General features: G+C 52.7%; 2 protein-coding genes across 2 annotated transcripts in view; one reads left to right on the top strand and one right to left on the bottom strand.

The window, feature by feature from the left end:
* Window positions 1–17,863, bottom strand: part of LOC131208120 (angiotensin-converting enzyme) — a 50,698-nt gene that overhangs the window by 7,826 nt on the left and 25,009 nt on the right. The gene's annotated exons all lie outside the window — the stretch shown is intronic.
* LOC131209823 (skin secretory protein xP2-like) lies at window positions 4,869–7,072 on the top strand. The gene is made up of 2 exons (XM_058202966.1): window positions 4,869–4,961; window positions 5,203–7,072. The coding sequence occupies exons 1-2, from the start codon at window positions 4,950–4,952 to the stop codon at window positions 6,367–6,369; spliced, it is 1,179 nt and encodes a 392-aa protein (XP_058058949.1). The 5' UTR covers window positions 4,869–4,949; the 3' UTR covers window positions 6,370–7,072.

Raw genomic sequence — 17,863 nt, 5'->3', positions numbered from 1 at the left:
CGATCGAACGTGCGGCGATCGTCTGGCCGGTGGGGGGCCCCGGGCTCGTAAACTGATACGGTACGGTGAGATTTATTGCACTTCCGTGGATGTTTTATGTGCGCTGCGTTTGGCGAATTTTGTGACGTCTTATCTTTGGCCGGGCCGGGTGGCCCAGATAATGGGTGCAAGTAGGGCAGACCTTTCGGAGTCGGAACTGGTCGGAGTGGTTCCGAAGGTTGCAGCGTAAGCCATCTTCGTCAACGGCACGACGACGACGACAGGCCGACGATGGCCGGCCGGTGAAAGATGCATAAATAATCAATCATGCATGCGGCCCGCCCGGAATACTAATGGCTCGATGGCCGGCTCCGGTTGCATGATAATTATTTTATTAATACATTTTTTTTGTTAAGCGAATATTCATCGCCAGGAGGTTGTGGGATGAGTGTCATAAATAAGTGCACACTTCTGTGTTTCCGTTTCCCAGCGGGGCTGGACGGGGTGACAAGCGACAGCCAGAAAGCCCCCCAACCCGCCGGGGGGGGTTCGTCGCTTCGCAGATGATGAAATCGTTCGTCTGCAGCTTGACTGTAATTGACTTACCGCGAAACCGTACCGGCGTACCGAAAACCGAGCCGGCCGTGGTCGTTGGCGTCAAACCGAGCCGGGGTGATGCAATTGTGCATCGCGACGCGACAACGGCAGGATGGCAACATACATATGCGGCCCCGAGCATAATGCATGACGCATGCCTTCCCGGGCTGTGGTTGCCGGGGAAGAAACCCGAGCGGCGAAGGCGGACGGTATGGTGCGATCAGAACGTACCGAGCAGGGGACACTCGGGTCGTTCGATTCGAGTGCATCGAATAAATACAGACCACTCGGGAGCGGCGGACGGTTTCACAACACATCCACCCGGTGAGGTTCCTTTTATGCGATCATTTCGATGCCGGGGGGCAGTACGTTGCAATGCAGTGCATTATGACCCCTGCGAATGCCGGACAAGCGAACTCGCGATTGTGACTGTTTCGTTTCAAAACAATTATGCTCCTTGAAATGGACATCAATTCGTTGAGTCGAGCTGAGACGAAAAATATCATTTCATTGAAATAAATGATGAGTTTTTTTCAAGAATTGCTTCAGCCATTTTAACCAAGGCACTGATTTCGGATCTGCATTCGGAGCTTTGATGCCTTGTCATAAACAGTCGAAAGCGTGTTATTATCAACCGCAGCGATGGCGGCAAGTTGGGCAAGAAAATATGATCCCACCGAACGGGTGAGGAAACTGAGCTCGCTGCGATCGTGAGCTCCATTAGGGCCGATCTGTTCTCTCGACCGGGCTTCAAGTTCCCACTCAACCGGCAGTCGACTTCTTCAAGCATACTTCTGCCAGCCGAGCCGTTCGAGCCGGGAGCGTCTGCCGCTGAAGTGGAAGAAGATTAAATCATTTCATGCTTGTATCGCACCACGTCGTGTTTGGCACGCTCTCGCTCTCATTATCTTGTCGCATCTTGGAGCGAGATGATGAATGAACTTATCACTGGCCGTAAATTTATCGAGACGGCCTCGGTTGGCTCACTAGCGATCTCTTAAACGAACAACGTCCCTAGCGGTCCCATTTCAATGTTGTTGTATCTATTTACAATTTCACTTTACCGGAACACTATTCGGCGGTGACAAGCAAACGGAACAGGTTTTTCCCACGACGCGACGCATGACGATTCGCATTCCGCCACGCATTTGATCATTGATCAAAGGCGCGTAACGGTTACATTGTAGAGGCTCCACTCGGGCGATTGGAAGTCGATGGCGATCGCGAAAAATGGGATCATGTGAACGAAGGCGTGCCCCGAACGAAGCCATCACGCAGTCAACTCACATCGGTCATCGGCGTGGGACGATGACGTGCATCCTTGGGAAGCGCCGTCCAAGGGTTTTGGGGACAACCGAACTCCATCGGAAGGGCGATGCCCTAAAGGGGCGCGATAACGAAACGCCATGCTGACAGCCGTCGGTCGAGCGCGGACCATAATTTATGCTGTCCCTTGATTTGATGAATTGAAGCGCCCACCAATCAGTCTGACCACCGTGCGGATAAGGCGAACGGTGACATCATTATGCCGGTCAGGAGCACTTGTGACGTGCGGCTAGTGAGACAATTTATGGCGCAATTGGCTTAATTCATTATCAAAATCTTACTTAAACCACAAATTTTTCTTCCTTGTTCTAATTACAGATTAATCACCCAAATGTTAATGCAGCCCGGATTGAGCGGGGCCGATTTACGGACCACACCCGCCAAAGACCCTCACGCTCGTGATACAGCGTTTTCCACTTTTCTCGAACCCCTTTTGCCACGACCGCACGATCACTCGGTGTGAGTTCTTGTGTAAACAAAACACAATTATCTCACCATTTAATGTATACCAACGGGCGGCCATTCATTTCGCGCCCGGGGTCTCCACCGTGCCGTGATCTGATGCAGGACCGGAGATAACATTGCGGACCCCCGGGACACGTTACACATTTTCCACATGCCATTTAATGCTCGACATTTGCCCGGCCAACCGCGAGGTTCTCAGCGTGAAGCCGGGCGTGATCTAGAACGTGGTGCCCGTTGTCGGTCGAGTCGGCATGCGGAACCCATAATTCTGGGTATCCGCCGGCGGTATCGCCCTGACTTCACATGGGAGGGTCACAGCGACTGCACGATTGCCGAATATATTGAGTAATGGAATCGAAATCAGCCGTCAAGTCAAGGGTCACGTCGGGAGGTATGCTGCCTGGTTTTGTTTGTCGAGCCGATTGTTGGCGCCGCTGATTGCCAGTAGGTCACACCGAGTGCGTTTCTCAGCATCGCAGCGCAGCGTTTATGTTTATGTTGCAAAAGAACTGTCCCCCCTCCGGTCGAGCAACATACCTTCGGTTCAGTTCACATTCCGAGGCACCCCAAAACAAACCGAAACAACGAAGTGGCCCACCGAAAACGGCCCCGCACGAACCGGCTGATGGTTAATTAATTTATGGATGGTCATTTGTCGGGCACTTGATGCGATTATGCCGCCGCAAGGTGTCCCGCTATGCTCGGTGGGCCACTCGCCAGATCGCTGGCGTCATCGCTGGCGTTCGAGTATCGCAATCGGTGCCGGTAATCTTGAACTAATTATGCCGACCAGACTACACGGCCGCCCAGGGCCACGGTGCACTGTCACGACAATGTGCAGACTGCCCAAGGCTGAGAATTGGTCCGACGGGCGATGATGCTGATCATTGGCCACCGGGGGCCCAGCTTCACGCACGTTGACCGTTGGACCGTTGGAGGCCTTCGTCCTTGCAGGCACTCGTGCCAGAACCTTAAAAAGGTTTCGATCCCACTAAACGACACGCTCTTTTTTACGATCTGCGAACAAACGACACCCAGCCAGCGGATCGGTTAATTTATGATGCGAAGCTTTCCAAATCGCCATCGTCGCGTGCCCTCGGCTCCGGTAGCCTAATTTATTGGTGATGATTGGTTTATCTATTGTTCAACATCGCGACCACAGTCAGCAGAAAATGTGAGAAAACTGTGTTCTAAACGTGACACGCATTTTTCACAATCTTCGCCGAACCGGAGAAGGTTGCTGTGGCCAATTGTTTGCCGGTGGGTTGTCTAGTTGCCATCAGGTCTACGACTTGTCACGGCTCTTTGGCGATGCCTAATGACGTCGCCGTGAATTACCTGAGAATGATTAAAATGCTATCATCATCCTTCGCCGGGTGAAGACCCGGTTAAGACACTGCGCGACCTCCGGACCAAGAATTAGACGAGTGCTCGAGCTGTAGAACCGCTACTGCACACTGCGGGCCGTACGTCATTAGGCGTGGAACGAGTGCCTTAAATTACCACGCACTTAACACACGGTGCAGAATTTCCCTGTCGACGGCCAGGGGTTCTGCGAGATGTAGGCCACCTGTGGCCAAGGTTTACACTTACACCTCGCACAAAACATTGATCAATTATGCAGAATCTCCCCGCCATTGTTGGGTGGCTGTGACTCCAAAACCCGGCCTACGATTGATTGCAATGTATGGCCGCGCAAGGAAGTCAACTTCCTCCCCGGAGCCCAATCCGGTGCACCGCGGCCCTGCACTGCCAGAGGCCAACTCAATCAACAAAAACAACGAATTTGCAATCGCCCCTTTTGCATGGTGCTTGGTACCACCGTTCAAGGTCCCCAGTCAGCACCTCGCAAGGGTGGGTTTCATTTTCGTCGCGGGAAATTATCTGCGCCATCTGCACCCATTGCCCACTTCCTGGAACTCACGCGCGATCGGAAAACTCCGCACGAAGAACGCACAGCGCGAACCGAGAAGAATTAAGTCATTAGAGCAGTGGCTGGTCGGGTCGGGTTCGGGTCGACCCACTCCGGTAACCCGTACCGAACCTCCGGGGGTAGGGTGAACCTTCGTGGCCTTCCGGCGTTCCCACAGCACGCCACCCCAGGACACGGTGCGGTGCTCTAGATAAAGAAACCGAAACCGATGTTTACGCGGAACGATAGGCCATGTTGGGGTCCATGAATGAAGCGTGGTTTGCCACCACTCCCGAGCGGCACTCACCGAAGCACTCACCGAAGTAGTAGCAACCACAGCAACCGCCTAGTAGACGCACGCACTTTTCGCAGTCACTCAGCTCGGGTAAGGGAGCTCAGCGCGCTGAGCTTTCGGTTTCGTTTCGAAGGTGGGATGGCCGCCCCAAAAACCAGCGGCACTCACCGCGAACGGTACGGCGGCGGGGCGATCGCGTTGCCGATCGGGGCGCACACAGAATCGAATGAAAGTGAATTCCGCAGTTTTAAGTAGTATAAAAGCGGCGACTTAGCACAAATCAGCATCCAGTGCAGTGTCTGGAACCGCACAGTTGCGCACCGCCTAGCAGGAGTAGCAGCAGCAGCAGCAGCAGCAGCCGTCCGCTGAGTCGCAATGAAGTTTTTTGTGAGTACGCCGTTCGATTCGATTTGTCAAGTGCATCGCGGGCTCTTGGGCCACAGTTGTGAAGTTTGTGTTCCCCGCCCCCAAAAAGTGGTCCAAATTGAATGAACTTTTCCGCTGGATTCAGACAGGACATTCCTTAGTGTAGTTGACGATCGTAGCGTTCGACAAAAAGGACCTGTTGCTGGAATGGTTCGAAGCTCGCTCGGTTCTAACGGTTCCTTTCTTCGTCTCGCCTTCGCAGATCTGTCTGTCGGCGCTTTTGCTGGTTTCAGCGGTCACCGCTGAAGCAGAGCAGAAGAAGTCCGAAGCCACCAAGGGCGACAAGGGTGCTGTGCCGTTGGAGAAGAAGCTGGACAAGCGCGGTCTGCTGAACCTGGGCTACGGGTACGGCATTAATGGGCTGGACGTGGGTTACATCGGCGGTGGCCATCACGGTGGTGCGTACCACGATGTCCACGATCATCACTACGGCCACGGGGTGTTCCTTGGGGGGCACACGGACGTCACGAAGACCGTGACGCTCCTGAAGGGCGTCCCGGTACCGTACACGGTCGAGAAGCACGTGCCTTACACGGTCGAGAAACACGTCCCGTATCCGGTGAAAGTGCCAGTCCCGCAGCCTTACGAAGTAGTAAAGCATGTCCCGGTGCACGTGAAGGAATACGTAAAAGTTCCGGTCCACGTGCCGGCTCCGTACCCGGTGGAGAAGAAGGTCCCGTATCCGGTCCACGTTCCCGTCGACCGTCCTTACCCCGTCAAGGTGCTGGTGCCACAGCCGTACGAAGTAACCAAGCATGTTCCGTACCCGGTGAAGGTTCCGGTTCCGCAGCCGTACGAAGTGACCAAGCACGTTCCGTATCCTGTGAAGGTCGAGGTGGCCGTCCCAGTGCCGTACACCGTCGAGCGGAAGGTCCCGGTCCCGGTGAAGGTCCCGGTTGACCGTCCATATCCGGTCCACGTGCCCGCACCGTATCCGGTCGAGGTGGAAAAACCCGTCCCCTACACGGTGGAGAAGCCGGTCCCGTACCCCGTGAAAGTGCCCGTCGATCGCCCATATCCGGTGCATGTCGAGAAGCCTGTCCCGTACCCGGTGAAGGTTCCGGTCCCGCAGCCCTACTACGTCGAGAAGCACATCCCGTACACGGTGGAGCGGCCAGTCCCAGTTCCGGTGAAGGTTCCAATTGACCGCCCGTATCCTGTGCACGTGGAGAAGCACGTTCCGGTTGAGAAGCCGGTGCCCGTACCGGTGAAGGTCCCGGTTGCGGTTCCGGTTCCGGTGCACGATCACCACCATCACCACCATCTCGATCAGCATCTTGATCATCTGCATGATCATCATCACCACCACCACGACGTGAGCTACACCAGCTTCAGTGGTTACGGACACGACTACAGCTACCACCACTAGATCCTGCCTGTGCCTGTGTCCTGTGGAAGTGATGGCACTGCCAACCGGAAACCCCACTAACCCACGTACATCGGAAGGGCGGTTAGAGCGACCGTTAGGTCCGGTTCTCTCTCTCTCTCTCTGCCTGGCTCCCTCGTGTTAATAGCTATTATCACCATCGACCGTATCCTTAGCTCTCACTCACTCACTCACGTACCTTCGGCGGAAACGAAGGAAACGAAGGACTCACCACACTCACTCATTGACGAGCGGTTCGAACCGGAAACACTCTCGTAAAAGATCTACGCACTCGATGTGATAATGTGATCGTGCAAGCACTGTGCCCTTAAATCCCTAAACTTTCGATCACACCGTCCCCGTCTTTAATTGTGCATTATTTTTACCCATTGTTTCGCTGTTGCTGCCTGGCCGGGCCGGGGGAAAATGGAGACGCCCAACGGTGGCACCAACCTTTTTTGGGAGTCCAGTCCTTTCGGACCCAACGAAATTCTCAACGAACCCGCGACCGGCTATTGTTTTTTAACCACTTTTTGTGTACAAAAATTGCCCATAAAAAACAAAACTCTCGGACACTTCGAACCGCCGACGGCCGGCCGGACGCTGAGGCAGCATTCGCCCGAGGTGGGCAACATAATGTATATTTTTTTTATGATATTTTATGTGTAAATAAGATGAACAATAAACGAAACAAAGATGTTGTACAAAAAACAAAAACGGAGTAGAAGTTTCCCCCCACAAACTGGTTGAATATTTATCAGAAGACCCGTCACTTCTGGAAACCTGCCGAGGTTTAGGGCTCGTTTCAAGGGCTTTCTCACCATCGCTGGGAGATGTTGACCTCAACCGCGATCCACGGACAATGGGCGACACTCCGGGCTAGAACTCCGGATGTGAACGGCCCATTAAACGCGAGCGCCAAGAATCGCAGGAAGTGATGGTCCCACCACCGGCGGCCATTCATTATGCAAACGAGTCGCCCTCCTCGTCGGTGGAGGCGCCTGCCTGCCCAGCGGAACCTCGAGTGACATCGAGTCGTTCTCGACGGCACTACGGCGAGGCTGGCGAGGCTGGCGACGATTTTCCGCGCTCAAGACGGGCCTTGCGCAACATCTGTGCACACACGCGCATAACACGCGTTGCGTTGGTGGTGGTGGGCGAAATTTACGGCGCAGGTTGCCCGTTTTCCTGGGTCGATTCACCGCACGACTGTGGAATGTTGGGCTCTCTCGCTCTTTCGCCCGCCCAGAACCCGGCGCATCTTCCCAGCGGCATCACGGCGTTCGGGCTCAGATCGACCCGTGGCATGCCACAATCGTAAGACACCCAGCCGACGTCTTACGAGCCGAGCCAGCCGAGAAGGTATTCACTTCTCAGCCCTCACTCGTAACCGATGGCGCGCGAGGGCCGATTGTTCCACGCGCGATGCGGTAATGCTGGGGAGATTCGCGCAAGCCGGGCTCCCTGGCGGGTGCCCTCGTTTCTTCAACGCCACGGTGTTTCTGCCCGCCAAAGGTCAAGTGATCGCGGTTTTGGGAGTCGCGTGTCTCCGCGTGTTTTCGGGGTGTACATTTTCCGCCCACTTTTCCCGATCCCGCCATCGATTCATTGTTGTTTTGGCTGGATGGGATGGGCTGGCGGGGCTCGAACTCTGGCTCCGGGATTTCTCAATCGTAAATTGCATGGCATAACCATTATTGGTTCGGAGCGCCTGGTGCCGGCCTGTGGATGGGTATTTTGGAGGGTGAATTTTGCACCATGCCGGAGCGTAATGAACGGAGAGACAGAGTCACAATGCACACCCGGCCATTTGATCTTGTTTTTGGAGCGTGCCGGCGGGAAAACTCGGAGCACGAAAGGTGTTGGCGTTGTTGGCGGATGGCGGATGGATACAAAGTGCGAGGCGATGAAAATGGTTAATTTGTTGTGTGAGACCCACGAGCCGCGATAGGAAAGCTGTGTTGTTAGGTTAATGATGCCGATAACGTTTGGGAGAATTAAATTTACTTCTCATGGAAAGAAAATTCTTCTCTTTTGTGGGGTTCGTTAATTTTATTTTATCTAAATTGTTGATATTGTAAATTCACCCTCAAATACAGAACAAAAGAAACGTTTTTAAAATTACTCATTTCAACTTTAAAGTCCACAAATATGACTTACAAACTGTAATTACGGACGGTGAGAAAACTAATTTTTATCCTCAGTTTTTCATACGAATATTATGATAGAAAAGACAAGATGATGTTTAAAACATAACGTTACAGAAGAAAATTAAAATAGAAAATAAATTATTAAAACTGATAATCAATGTTCAACGAAGAAAATGTTCAGTAAACTATTTTGAAATGAAACGGATATCTAACACCACTAACAGATGTTCTTCTGAAGACGTTTCAAAGTCGGTAAGTAGTCAGAAACGAGACACTGGCCTTCTTCGATCGCATTAAGAGAACAGATGGTGTCAAGAGCATGTTGGCCCTAGCCTGCTGCGTTGTCCTATTTACAACAGTTCGTTTCAAATTATGATGTCATTTTCTGCGTATATTTTTCGTCTATTTTCTACGAACAGGGAATTGCGAAACCCAAACGGGAAGCATTATTTAACATCGAACGCGTCTCAGGCGCCGGACTGTAATGATAACGTTACACGGAAATCATACCATCTACTTACAATGTAGCCATGGGGCGGGATCGGGACGATCTGCCCACCGATGCCGATGTTTTCTGCACGAACGTCATAACGATCGCCATTGTTTTTATTTTGCGCCTCATTAATATTAATCCCTCCAGAGGTAGCGTCCGCAGGGTCCACCCTCGGGTAGCCCAGTCTATCGATAGATCAGCCCAGCCCGACCCTCTAATATACGTTACACAGGGCCCAGCAAAACATCGTTCCCTGGTCAACTTTTACTTTCGTCCATCCGGGTCCAGCCTCCGCGGCCGGGCCCACGGCGGTTACGTTGCGGCTCACGAACACGGGCCACTTTGCATCGCAAGAATCGAGCGCGGCGAGTAACGAGCCCGGGCGGTTCTGACTTACGAGCTCACGGACACACGGAATCCTGTTTTAATTGCTATCCGACGGATCCGCATTGTGATCGGCTATTAGATACATCTGGGGCAACCTGCTTTCAGTCGGCCGGTGCCGTGCCGTGTGCCGGTAATTCCACTTCACGACGGGCTGGTCTGTCAATCGCGATGACCATAGTGGGTCGCGATCGCGACTCAGAATATTCATCTGGCCCGTGGTCAAGGCCGCGATCCCAGAGGCTCCGGGTGGTCAGCTCACTTCCCAGCGCCACTTAACGACATTCCGCCGGCGAAGGATGCCGTAATACCGGATCGGGTAGTGCAAGCCGAGAAATTGGACGACCGTTCGCACGCTAATTGCGACCAGTGGGGCCCGGACCGGACTTCCTCTCCAACGGACTGGGGTCGCAACATAATTCAACTCGTAAGCAAATTGGTCCTCCGGTTCACGCCATGCTTCTGGCCTACACTTTTTCCTTCGGCGCTGAAACGAGCTGTTTATGATCACGGTCTTTGCACTTGGCTTTGAGCCGGCCAAATCGGTGACTTATGTCAAGTGCAAACAATGAATTGGCCAACGGATTACGTGGGACCTCTTTCTTCGTTGACGGCGTGAGTCGGCAGTTGGCGGGCGAGCATGGCCGGTGAAGGCCAACCATTTCGTTGGCTTAATTTTCCGCGCTTTCATGTCTTCATTAATCCCTTCCAGTCCCAGTTGTGGCAGGTGCGCTAGGAGTGAAACAATAAAAGTGTCGCGCCACGATTGTTGCCCAGTGTCCACTCCTTAACACCTTTTGGGGTACACGTTTTTGGTGCGCGGTGTGGTCGATTCTGCTCGAATCTAACGACCAGCCCGTCCGCTCGTGACCGGTGGAGGAAGATAATCAGCGGTTTGATTGTCGGGTGTCTACAGTAATTTGTGGCCCATTTGCAAACTGGTTCAGGCGGATCGATCGGCACTGTTGCTGCTGATTGCTGATTAGTTTTGTGCTCGATTTTCTACACGCTCACGACACACCGGCTCACACCTGCTTCTGAGTCTGGATCTCCTATGGGTTTGCAGTGTGGCCATTGATTAGGTTGCTGCTCCAGTGTCGCCCGACCGAGCAGAAAGGATCTTAAAAGCAATCGCCAACGGCGGGGCCCATTATGACCATCGGTGTTGAGTTAATTACACTCGGAGGACAAAGAAGGACAATCGTTTCTCGCTCGTACCGCAACGTTCATCACGGCCCTTAATGAGCGTGTATCATGTTGCGAGAAACTTATTTTACGTTTATCGGTAACTAATCTTCGATGGGCCCGGATTTGGAAACTGACCGGTTGCCGAACTGCAGTTGCATCACGATAAAAACAGGTGTTGAGAGGGCGCGCGTGGCCAGCAAACGGCCCGAACCGGAGACATTCCAAAATGTCAATCAACCCAAATCCATCAACGCCAGCCGGGACATTAGTTTATCTAATCCCAACCGACTAACCCAATATTTTCCATTTGACAGATTGTGGGGCGCCCGTCAATACGCCGGCTGATAGGGGCGTGTGCGATGCTCACGAAGCCATCCGATCCGGTACACGCTTACGGCCAGCGATCGGTTTTCAATTCCCCGCAAAACAGAAGACTTGCGCGAGCGAAGTCTCGGGAACCCGTTATTAGGGCACGCCAACCCGGGTCCGTTGGCTTCTGTTCGGTCGGTCGGTTCGATTACATAAATTCTTCAAACCCCGGCCACAAACGGACCCCGGTGCATTCACGTCACGTCTCACGACGACGGCCAACCTGATTTGAATACTGGAGGAAGGCGCGAAAAAAGCCCGAATGCTGCGTTCGCGAATTCGCCGAACCGCGAACCGTTTATCGATCGCTGCCCAGCCGGGAGGCGGAAGAACTGGATCGAGTTTCTTTCACTCTCGAACCCTCGCAAACTGTCCGCAGAATCCCGCCCCATCGACAATGGGAAGGCACATACGCGAAATGACCGCATGTGCAGCAGAACAAGTTTCGCTTTCCGTGAGTTCCCCACCCGAATGTTGAACCCGAACCCTTCCCGCGGCAACGCGGCTTCCATTGCAACGGGAAAACTGGCCCGCGTGTGTCTCATAATCCTGGTCTCGTTAATTTCGTACACTTACCATCACGGCGGGTACCCGGTTGGTCCGGGACGCTGGACGACTATTTAAAAGTTTTCAGCTCGGCCAGCCACTTCCTTATTGCTCCGGAGCGCGGCAGTTTGCGACTGCACAGCAGACGAAAAAGAAACACAAGACGCAAGTTTTGCTCCACAAAACAGTGGAGCATTATTTGCATTATTCCTGCCCGATTCGCGCGAAACAAAATGGGGCGCCTGATTTGTTCCGTCCGTCCGTGGAGCGAGGCGTAATGTGCGAACATTATCCTTTCGCCGGGGCGGCCATGCGAGAGTTACGGTGCTGCGATGCTGCATGCAAATGATGTGCGGTGCGTAAGTGATTTAAATCTGAGAACTAGCAAACTGGTACTGTTGCGCAACCGGCAGGACCCGTCGGTGACTAGCGTGAGTAGCGGCGGCTAATGATCGCAAGCGCGGTGATCGTGATTGCGCACCACACCACGCGGCGCGGAAGAAAAGAATTTATGTGTCCCATTTGTAACCGTCCATCCACAAAGAACGGTGTGGATAAAAAGGTCGGAAATTCGTTTGGTTTCCGAACGCTTCGGATACGGTTTAAATAAATCCACTAGCGCGTACCATCTAATAGAGACATCAATCAGCGATTACTGGTCGAATAGGCGAATCAAGATGAACCTGCAGCGATTTAATACTTTTTCTTTTCTCCGCTATGCCAACCATTTCTGCACCTTTCTGCCCACCCAGCGATCGCGTCCCGCTGCTTGGGCGCACGGTGCGATAAAAATGCACGTTACGTAAGTGCTGAGTGCCGATCTGAAAGATCAAACCAATTATTGGCCAGTGACCAGCGCGGTCGTCGCAGCGGCCAATGCAATCAAAGTGGTTGCCTCCGGTAACCAGCTTATCGGGCCACTGGAGTGTGAACAATAATGCACGACGATTGGTTGCATTCAAACAGTTGCCAATAATTGATCATCTGTTTGCCGAGCGTCCGGTGATGCATTTCGTTGAAAGAATGGTTTTAATGGGCGCGCACGGATCACGGAGTGTTGTAGCAATTAATGTACTAAATTTTACTAACAACCATGTTTGGCCATGTATGACAACTCCCGGCAGCCGGGTTGGCAAATATTAACAAAGTAGCAATTTGGGAGCCACGAGCCGACTGTTTCATTTGCGGCTGACTTATAAAGGCATCCATCGTGGTCGGGTCGGCCGAAGCGGTCATTTCCTTCGATGCCGGTGACCACTAATTAACATTTCAACCCTGCCACACGTTGCCTAAACACAGCTACACAGGTCGGGTGGTTCCACAACCAAACCATCCATTTCGAACTCTACCCGCACTTTTCCATCAGAAGAAAAGTGTCCATCGAGCGTATGTCCCGGTGATGTGTTGCGTAGCGTTTGGCCAAACGGTAATTACGAAGATTGATTTCAGCAAAATGTTCTCCAACGAGTACGGTCCGCTAGCAAACGGTGGCTCCATTTGGTAGCTCCAAGGTCTACCATGCTCGTCGTATGTATCCCCGGGAAGGATGGCTTGCCATTCAGCCCTGCGCGCGATCGAATCACGCCAGATCCGCTACGGCGGTCGCGAACCACAGTGATCTCGTTCGTTAATCATAACTCGGTCGAGCGCTCCGAACCCGTCGCTCGGCCGAATGGCCAAAAGACATTATGTATAATAACAGTCACATTAAACGAAAGCAAATTAATTTATTGCAACATCACGACCAGGCGAATGTGGAGCGCTGTACTGACTTACTGACTGACTGACTGACTCGCGACTTGCGAGTTGACTGATTGATGTACTAGTTTTCCATCAACGTTGACTTTTGTCGATGACATGCGAACTCATTGCAATTCTTTTTTGCGGCAATACCCTCTTTGCGTCGTCATTATGCGGCCGGCAGTTGTGCATAGCTGCGCCTCAACTGCGCCTCAGTTCAAGTTTCAAAAAGACCAATCAACGCACCAAGAGCAAAAGTCGCTAACGCGGCGCTCGGAAATGGAGTGCGAAATATTTCGCCGTTAGAAAAAAGCGTTGAAACTTTTCAACCGAACCCGGGTGCCCAGGGTGTTGCCTACCCGCAAGGGCAAACTTTCCCACGATCGCCGCGTGCCGCTTTGGGGGAGAAAAACAAACCCCCGATCGGACGAATCGCTCGAAACCATAGCAACGGGCGGACTCACGAGCGGATCGCTTATCAGCAGACAGCACTCACTCTCTCGCGGAAAACTTTGTTGCCCCCTGCCGATCGTGAGTGACCGTGACGGGGGGGGATGGGGCAGTTTTTCACCCCGTTCGAATATCGCCCCGATGCGTCAGTGCCGTGCGTTCCGTGCGTCGAGTGCGATCGCTCGCTGTTGACGCCACGCCACAGCCAAAGCGTCGGACCATCGATCATCGTTGGCGAAGGCTTACATAAGCCATACGTGCCGTGCCGGTTTGCCACTACTAACACAGTTATTTTCCCATTTTTCCCGTTCTTTCTGCCTCCGCATCCAGCATCGGCTTTGTTTTTTTTTCTCGCCAGCCAATCACTTTCCCGAGACCGGACCGTTTTGCAAACGGCCCCCCGGGGTTCAGGTTTCTGATCTGCAACGGCCGATACGGCCCGCAAACGGCCGGAAAACTAGTTTTGCCGACTCCCGCCAAACGGCACGGCACCATAAAATGATCAACGACCCATCATCAGCATCAGCAGCACCGTTCTGGGCCCTGGGCCGGCGGGTTATGTTTTATGTGCCAGCTGATTATGGGCCGGTTCGGAGTGTTTGGTTGCAGTTGTGGTTGCGTGGCGTTTAATTGTTTATTGGCAGCACTGGTTGGGCACTGGTTGCCCACTGCACCCCCAAGGCCATGGAGTCCAGAGTACAAGATTGACAATAAAATTTCCCCTGTTTGCTCCCGCTCAATGTGGACCCCTTTCTTTTCTGCATTCCTATATTTATTGCCATCGATTGCGTCTTTATTGGTTCCTATTTTTATACCGTACGAGCGTGAGTTAAAAATAGTCGGGGCCAGTTTTTCCACTTAAACGGTTATTTGTTTCAAATCAAACAACCGATTCCGGCAGCAAGCGACGAACCCGCGAGGCCAACCAGCCGACCCATTTCGCAACAGTAGGAAATCCTTTCGGGAATTCCTTTACCGATTGAAATCGCGCCTTCGTGACTGAGTAATCAAAGTGAAATAAACTCGATTAGTTTGTACGCTGGCGGCAGCGCGCGCTTGCTTTCGTTACACTTCCCTCTCGTTGTCGCATGTATGCAATCAACTTCGCTCCTACGCAGGACCACCACCACCACCACGAACGTAAGGTTCAAACAGACCCCGGCCGCAGTGGGGTCCAACGTCATGCACTCTAATAAAACGCCAATAAATTAACTCACTTTCTCTCTCACTCACTCTTCGCGTTGCTTGAGGGAGTTTTTGCGTGGCTTCTTTACCACCCGAACCAACCTGCCTGGGGGTCTCATTAGGGGATCCGACCTGTCCGTTTGTCCGCCCGTCCGCGTGTTGTGTGAATAATTGTGTGACGCGTCGGTCGATCGGCACTAATTTTCCACCCCGTTTTATAGACACTTTTCACCCCGCTCGCCCAGATGGCCCCTCGCTTTTCACGCATTTTCCACCAGCGGGGCGAAATCGAACCCATATTTGTTTATTGCTTCCGTTTGGCCCGCTTGGTTGGCAATAGGTTGCAGGCAGCCTTCGGCGCCGCGTTCGAAAGAAAGAGAAACCGATTGCATCCTCCGAGTGGAGTGGCCTTTGGGAGGCGATTTTAAAGATGTGTTTTTAAAACAAAAGCCACAAAGTGGAAGGAAACCCATACACAGAGAGAGAGAGAGAGAGATGCCGATGGCCGCGTAAGGCGATTGGCTTGATTGATCAAAAGTTATAAAAATTCGAACCACAGAGGGGGGGAAGTAAGACGCCTGTTGAAAGGTGCCAACTGAACCGAGGAGCTGATGTGCCAACCGGCAGCGGCGGAGGATAGGATAAACGTTTAATTGGATTAACTGAAATTTTCTCGTTAAACTACGCATGAAATGAGCACACCTCCGGCGTGATCGCCGGTCGCAGCGAACATAATGTCGGCGATGTTGTTGGCAGATTGGTACCAGTCACTGGCCTGCCTGCGATTGGGGCAATCGCTCCCGAGCCCGAAAACCGCACGCCGCCGCCAGTTCACTTTTATGTGGTGGGCCCCCGGGGCCCGTAGGGCCGCAGTAAATACAGGTGCTCCATTTCTACCGTCTTCTTTGTCGGCAGAGAGACAGGTGCCGGGGCCGTAAGAGATCGGTTTGCATAAAATTTGCACCCGAGAAGTGTGCTTCGTTACGTGGGGAGCTGACGATGCACCGATTGTCTTTCGCCTTCAGCCCGAGGACTGCAGCTCGATTGCACGCTGATGAATGTGGAGCAGCGCAGTTGGGCAGCAGTGCCAGAACACACAGCATCCCCCGCGCTGCATTCAAGGGAACTGAAAAATGGCGCACTTACGAGAGATGTTACGGTTGGAGGTGTAGCCTCTAGCCGATGAACGTGCTCCGTCAGGGTAATAGGAAAAGACCCACAAGGGGGGGCCCCACTAGCCCAGACAAACAAACGGACCGGCCGCAACAAAAACAGAAACAACGGCGAGCCCGGCGAGAGGTGAAGTAATAGAGGAGCGCGCAAACGGCACTGCTGCATCGGGAGCACGTGTGCCGCGGGAAGAGCACCGTGCGTCTCGCAAACGAGAGCGAAAGTTATGTTGCGTCGTTACGATGTACGTGCCCACCGGCAGCATCGATGGACGGTGCCCGGTTGCCTAATTGAGTCGCTGCCCAAGGTTACTGCTGCGACGCTGGCCGCGGACGGCTTTGGGGCCACTCAATTGGGCACAGCGAACGGAGTTCGGTGTGGAGTTTTTCATTACTCCAAATTCCTTATGCTCTGTCGGTATTATTATTTAATCGTTTTAAAAAATTAGCTCGAATCCACTTACTGGACGGTGTCTCTGCCAATTTTGCTTTTTTGTCTCTCTCTCTTTCGGGTCGGTCTCGTAATAAAATTTGCTAGAAAAATGTGCAAACCATTTTTCAGGATGATCGCAGCTGTTTGTGGCAACGATGGCAACATGTGATTGACCTCACCGACGCACTTCCCTCAATCCGGCCATCCGGGACCTTCCCTGTCAGTCAAGTGCAGTGTGGCAATTAATCGCGAAATGGTTTCCTATTTTCGTTCCACCATTTTGTTTTCGCCATGCATTCGCCTGCATTCCTATCTCGCTCTCACTCTCACATTTGCCCACACGATCACGCTCCGTCGGAGGTCGTTAGGTAATTGAAACGAACTGCGAATGCAGAGCGCGGTGCATCGATCGACCCGCAGCTGAGGATTGTAAGGATTCTTTGAGGAATTTCGGGTGATGAAATAACTATTGGAAGCGATCGGCTTGTCACACGGGGGGAGGACTTATTGAATCTTTTCGAACCGAAAGTGTCGTGCTCGAATCGGCCAACCAAATCAATCCAACCGAACGATCGCGCATTTATGCGGCTTTATGCTCCCCTCGTCCCGACGACGCTAGCGAGAAGGTCAACAATTCAATTTGTGTTTTCTCGCCAGTCCGTCGACAGGTCCGAGGTCCGAGTACCGGTGCTCCAGCTCCCGTAGTCCGGGCAACGGGCACGTGCTTTTTACGGTCACATAATAAAAAGAGAATGCGAGTTGATTTATGTAATGGTCAGCGGCTGCAGTCGCACTGTCGGGATGCATTTTGTCATCGGGTCAATAAAAAAGGGGCCCAGAGGGCTGCACGAAGCGGCAGCGTTCCCCTTGCATGTGATTCCATAAATCAGTTCGAGCGATGATTGGGGCCACCGGTGCTAAATAAGTCATTTGAATGAATTTGTTCCCGATAATGATTGCTGTCGATTTAAAATTATAACAAAACATGTAGAGTTTTAGGATTTTTTTTTTGTTCCTTTTCGACCCATTCGGGTAGCTCGTTCCGTTGAGTTGACCAACAAAGCTGGCCTTAACTATCGCACCACAACATCTCCACGGATACCAGAGGCAGAGCAGTGACGGGGAAATCGGCCCCCACCGGGCACTGTTGGGCGGAAGGAATCTTCAGCAACGAATTCTTACACCGAATTTAATTACGCCAAGCGCCGTATTTCCGCATTGTTGGCCGCGTGTGTGCGCTTTAGCGCTGCGCTGCCGGAAAAGGTGGATGGAGATTTGCGCTACGACGAACGGATTCACGATCAAAATGTGACGATGGCCCTGAAGGTGCTGTCAACGAAGCGGAAAGCGTTTCAAGCTAAACAGTGGCGTTCGGGTAGAAGTGGTTTGC

The sequence above is a fragment of the Anopheles bellator genome, chromosome 2 (assembly GCF_943735745.2).
Source record: "Anopheles bellator chromosome 2, idAnoBellAS_SP24_06.2, whole genome shotgun sequence".
NCBI lineage: Eukaryota > Metazoa > Arthropoda > Insecta > Diptera > Culicidae > Anopheles > Anopheles bellator.
Note: the sequence above shows the minus strand (reverse complement) of the source record. Positions and strands in the feature narration are given on the sequence as shown.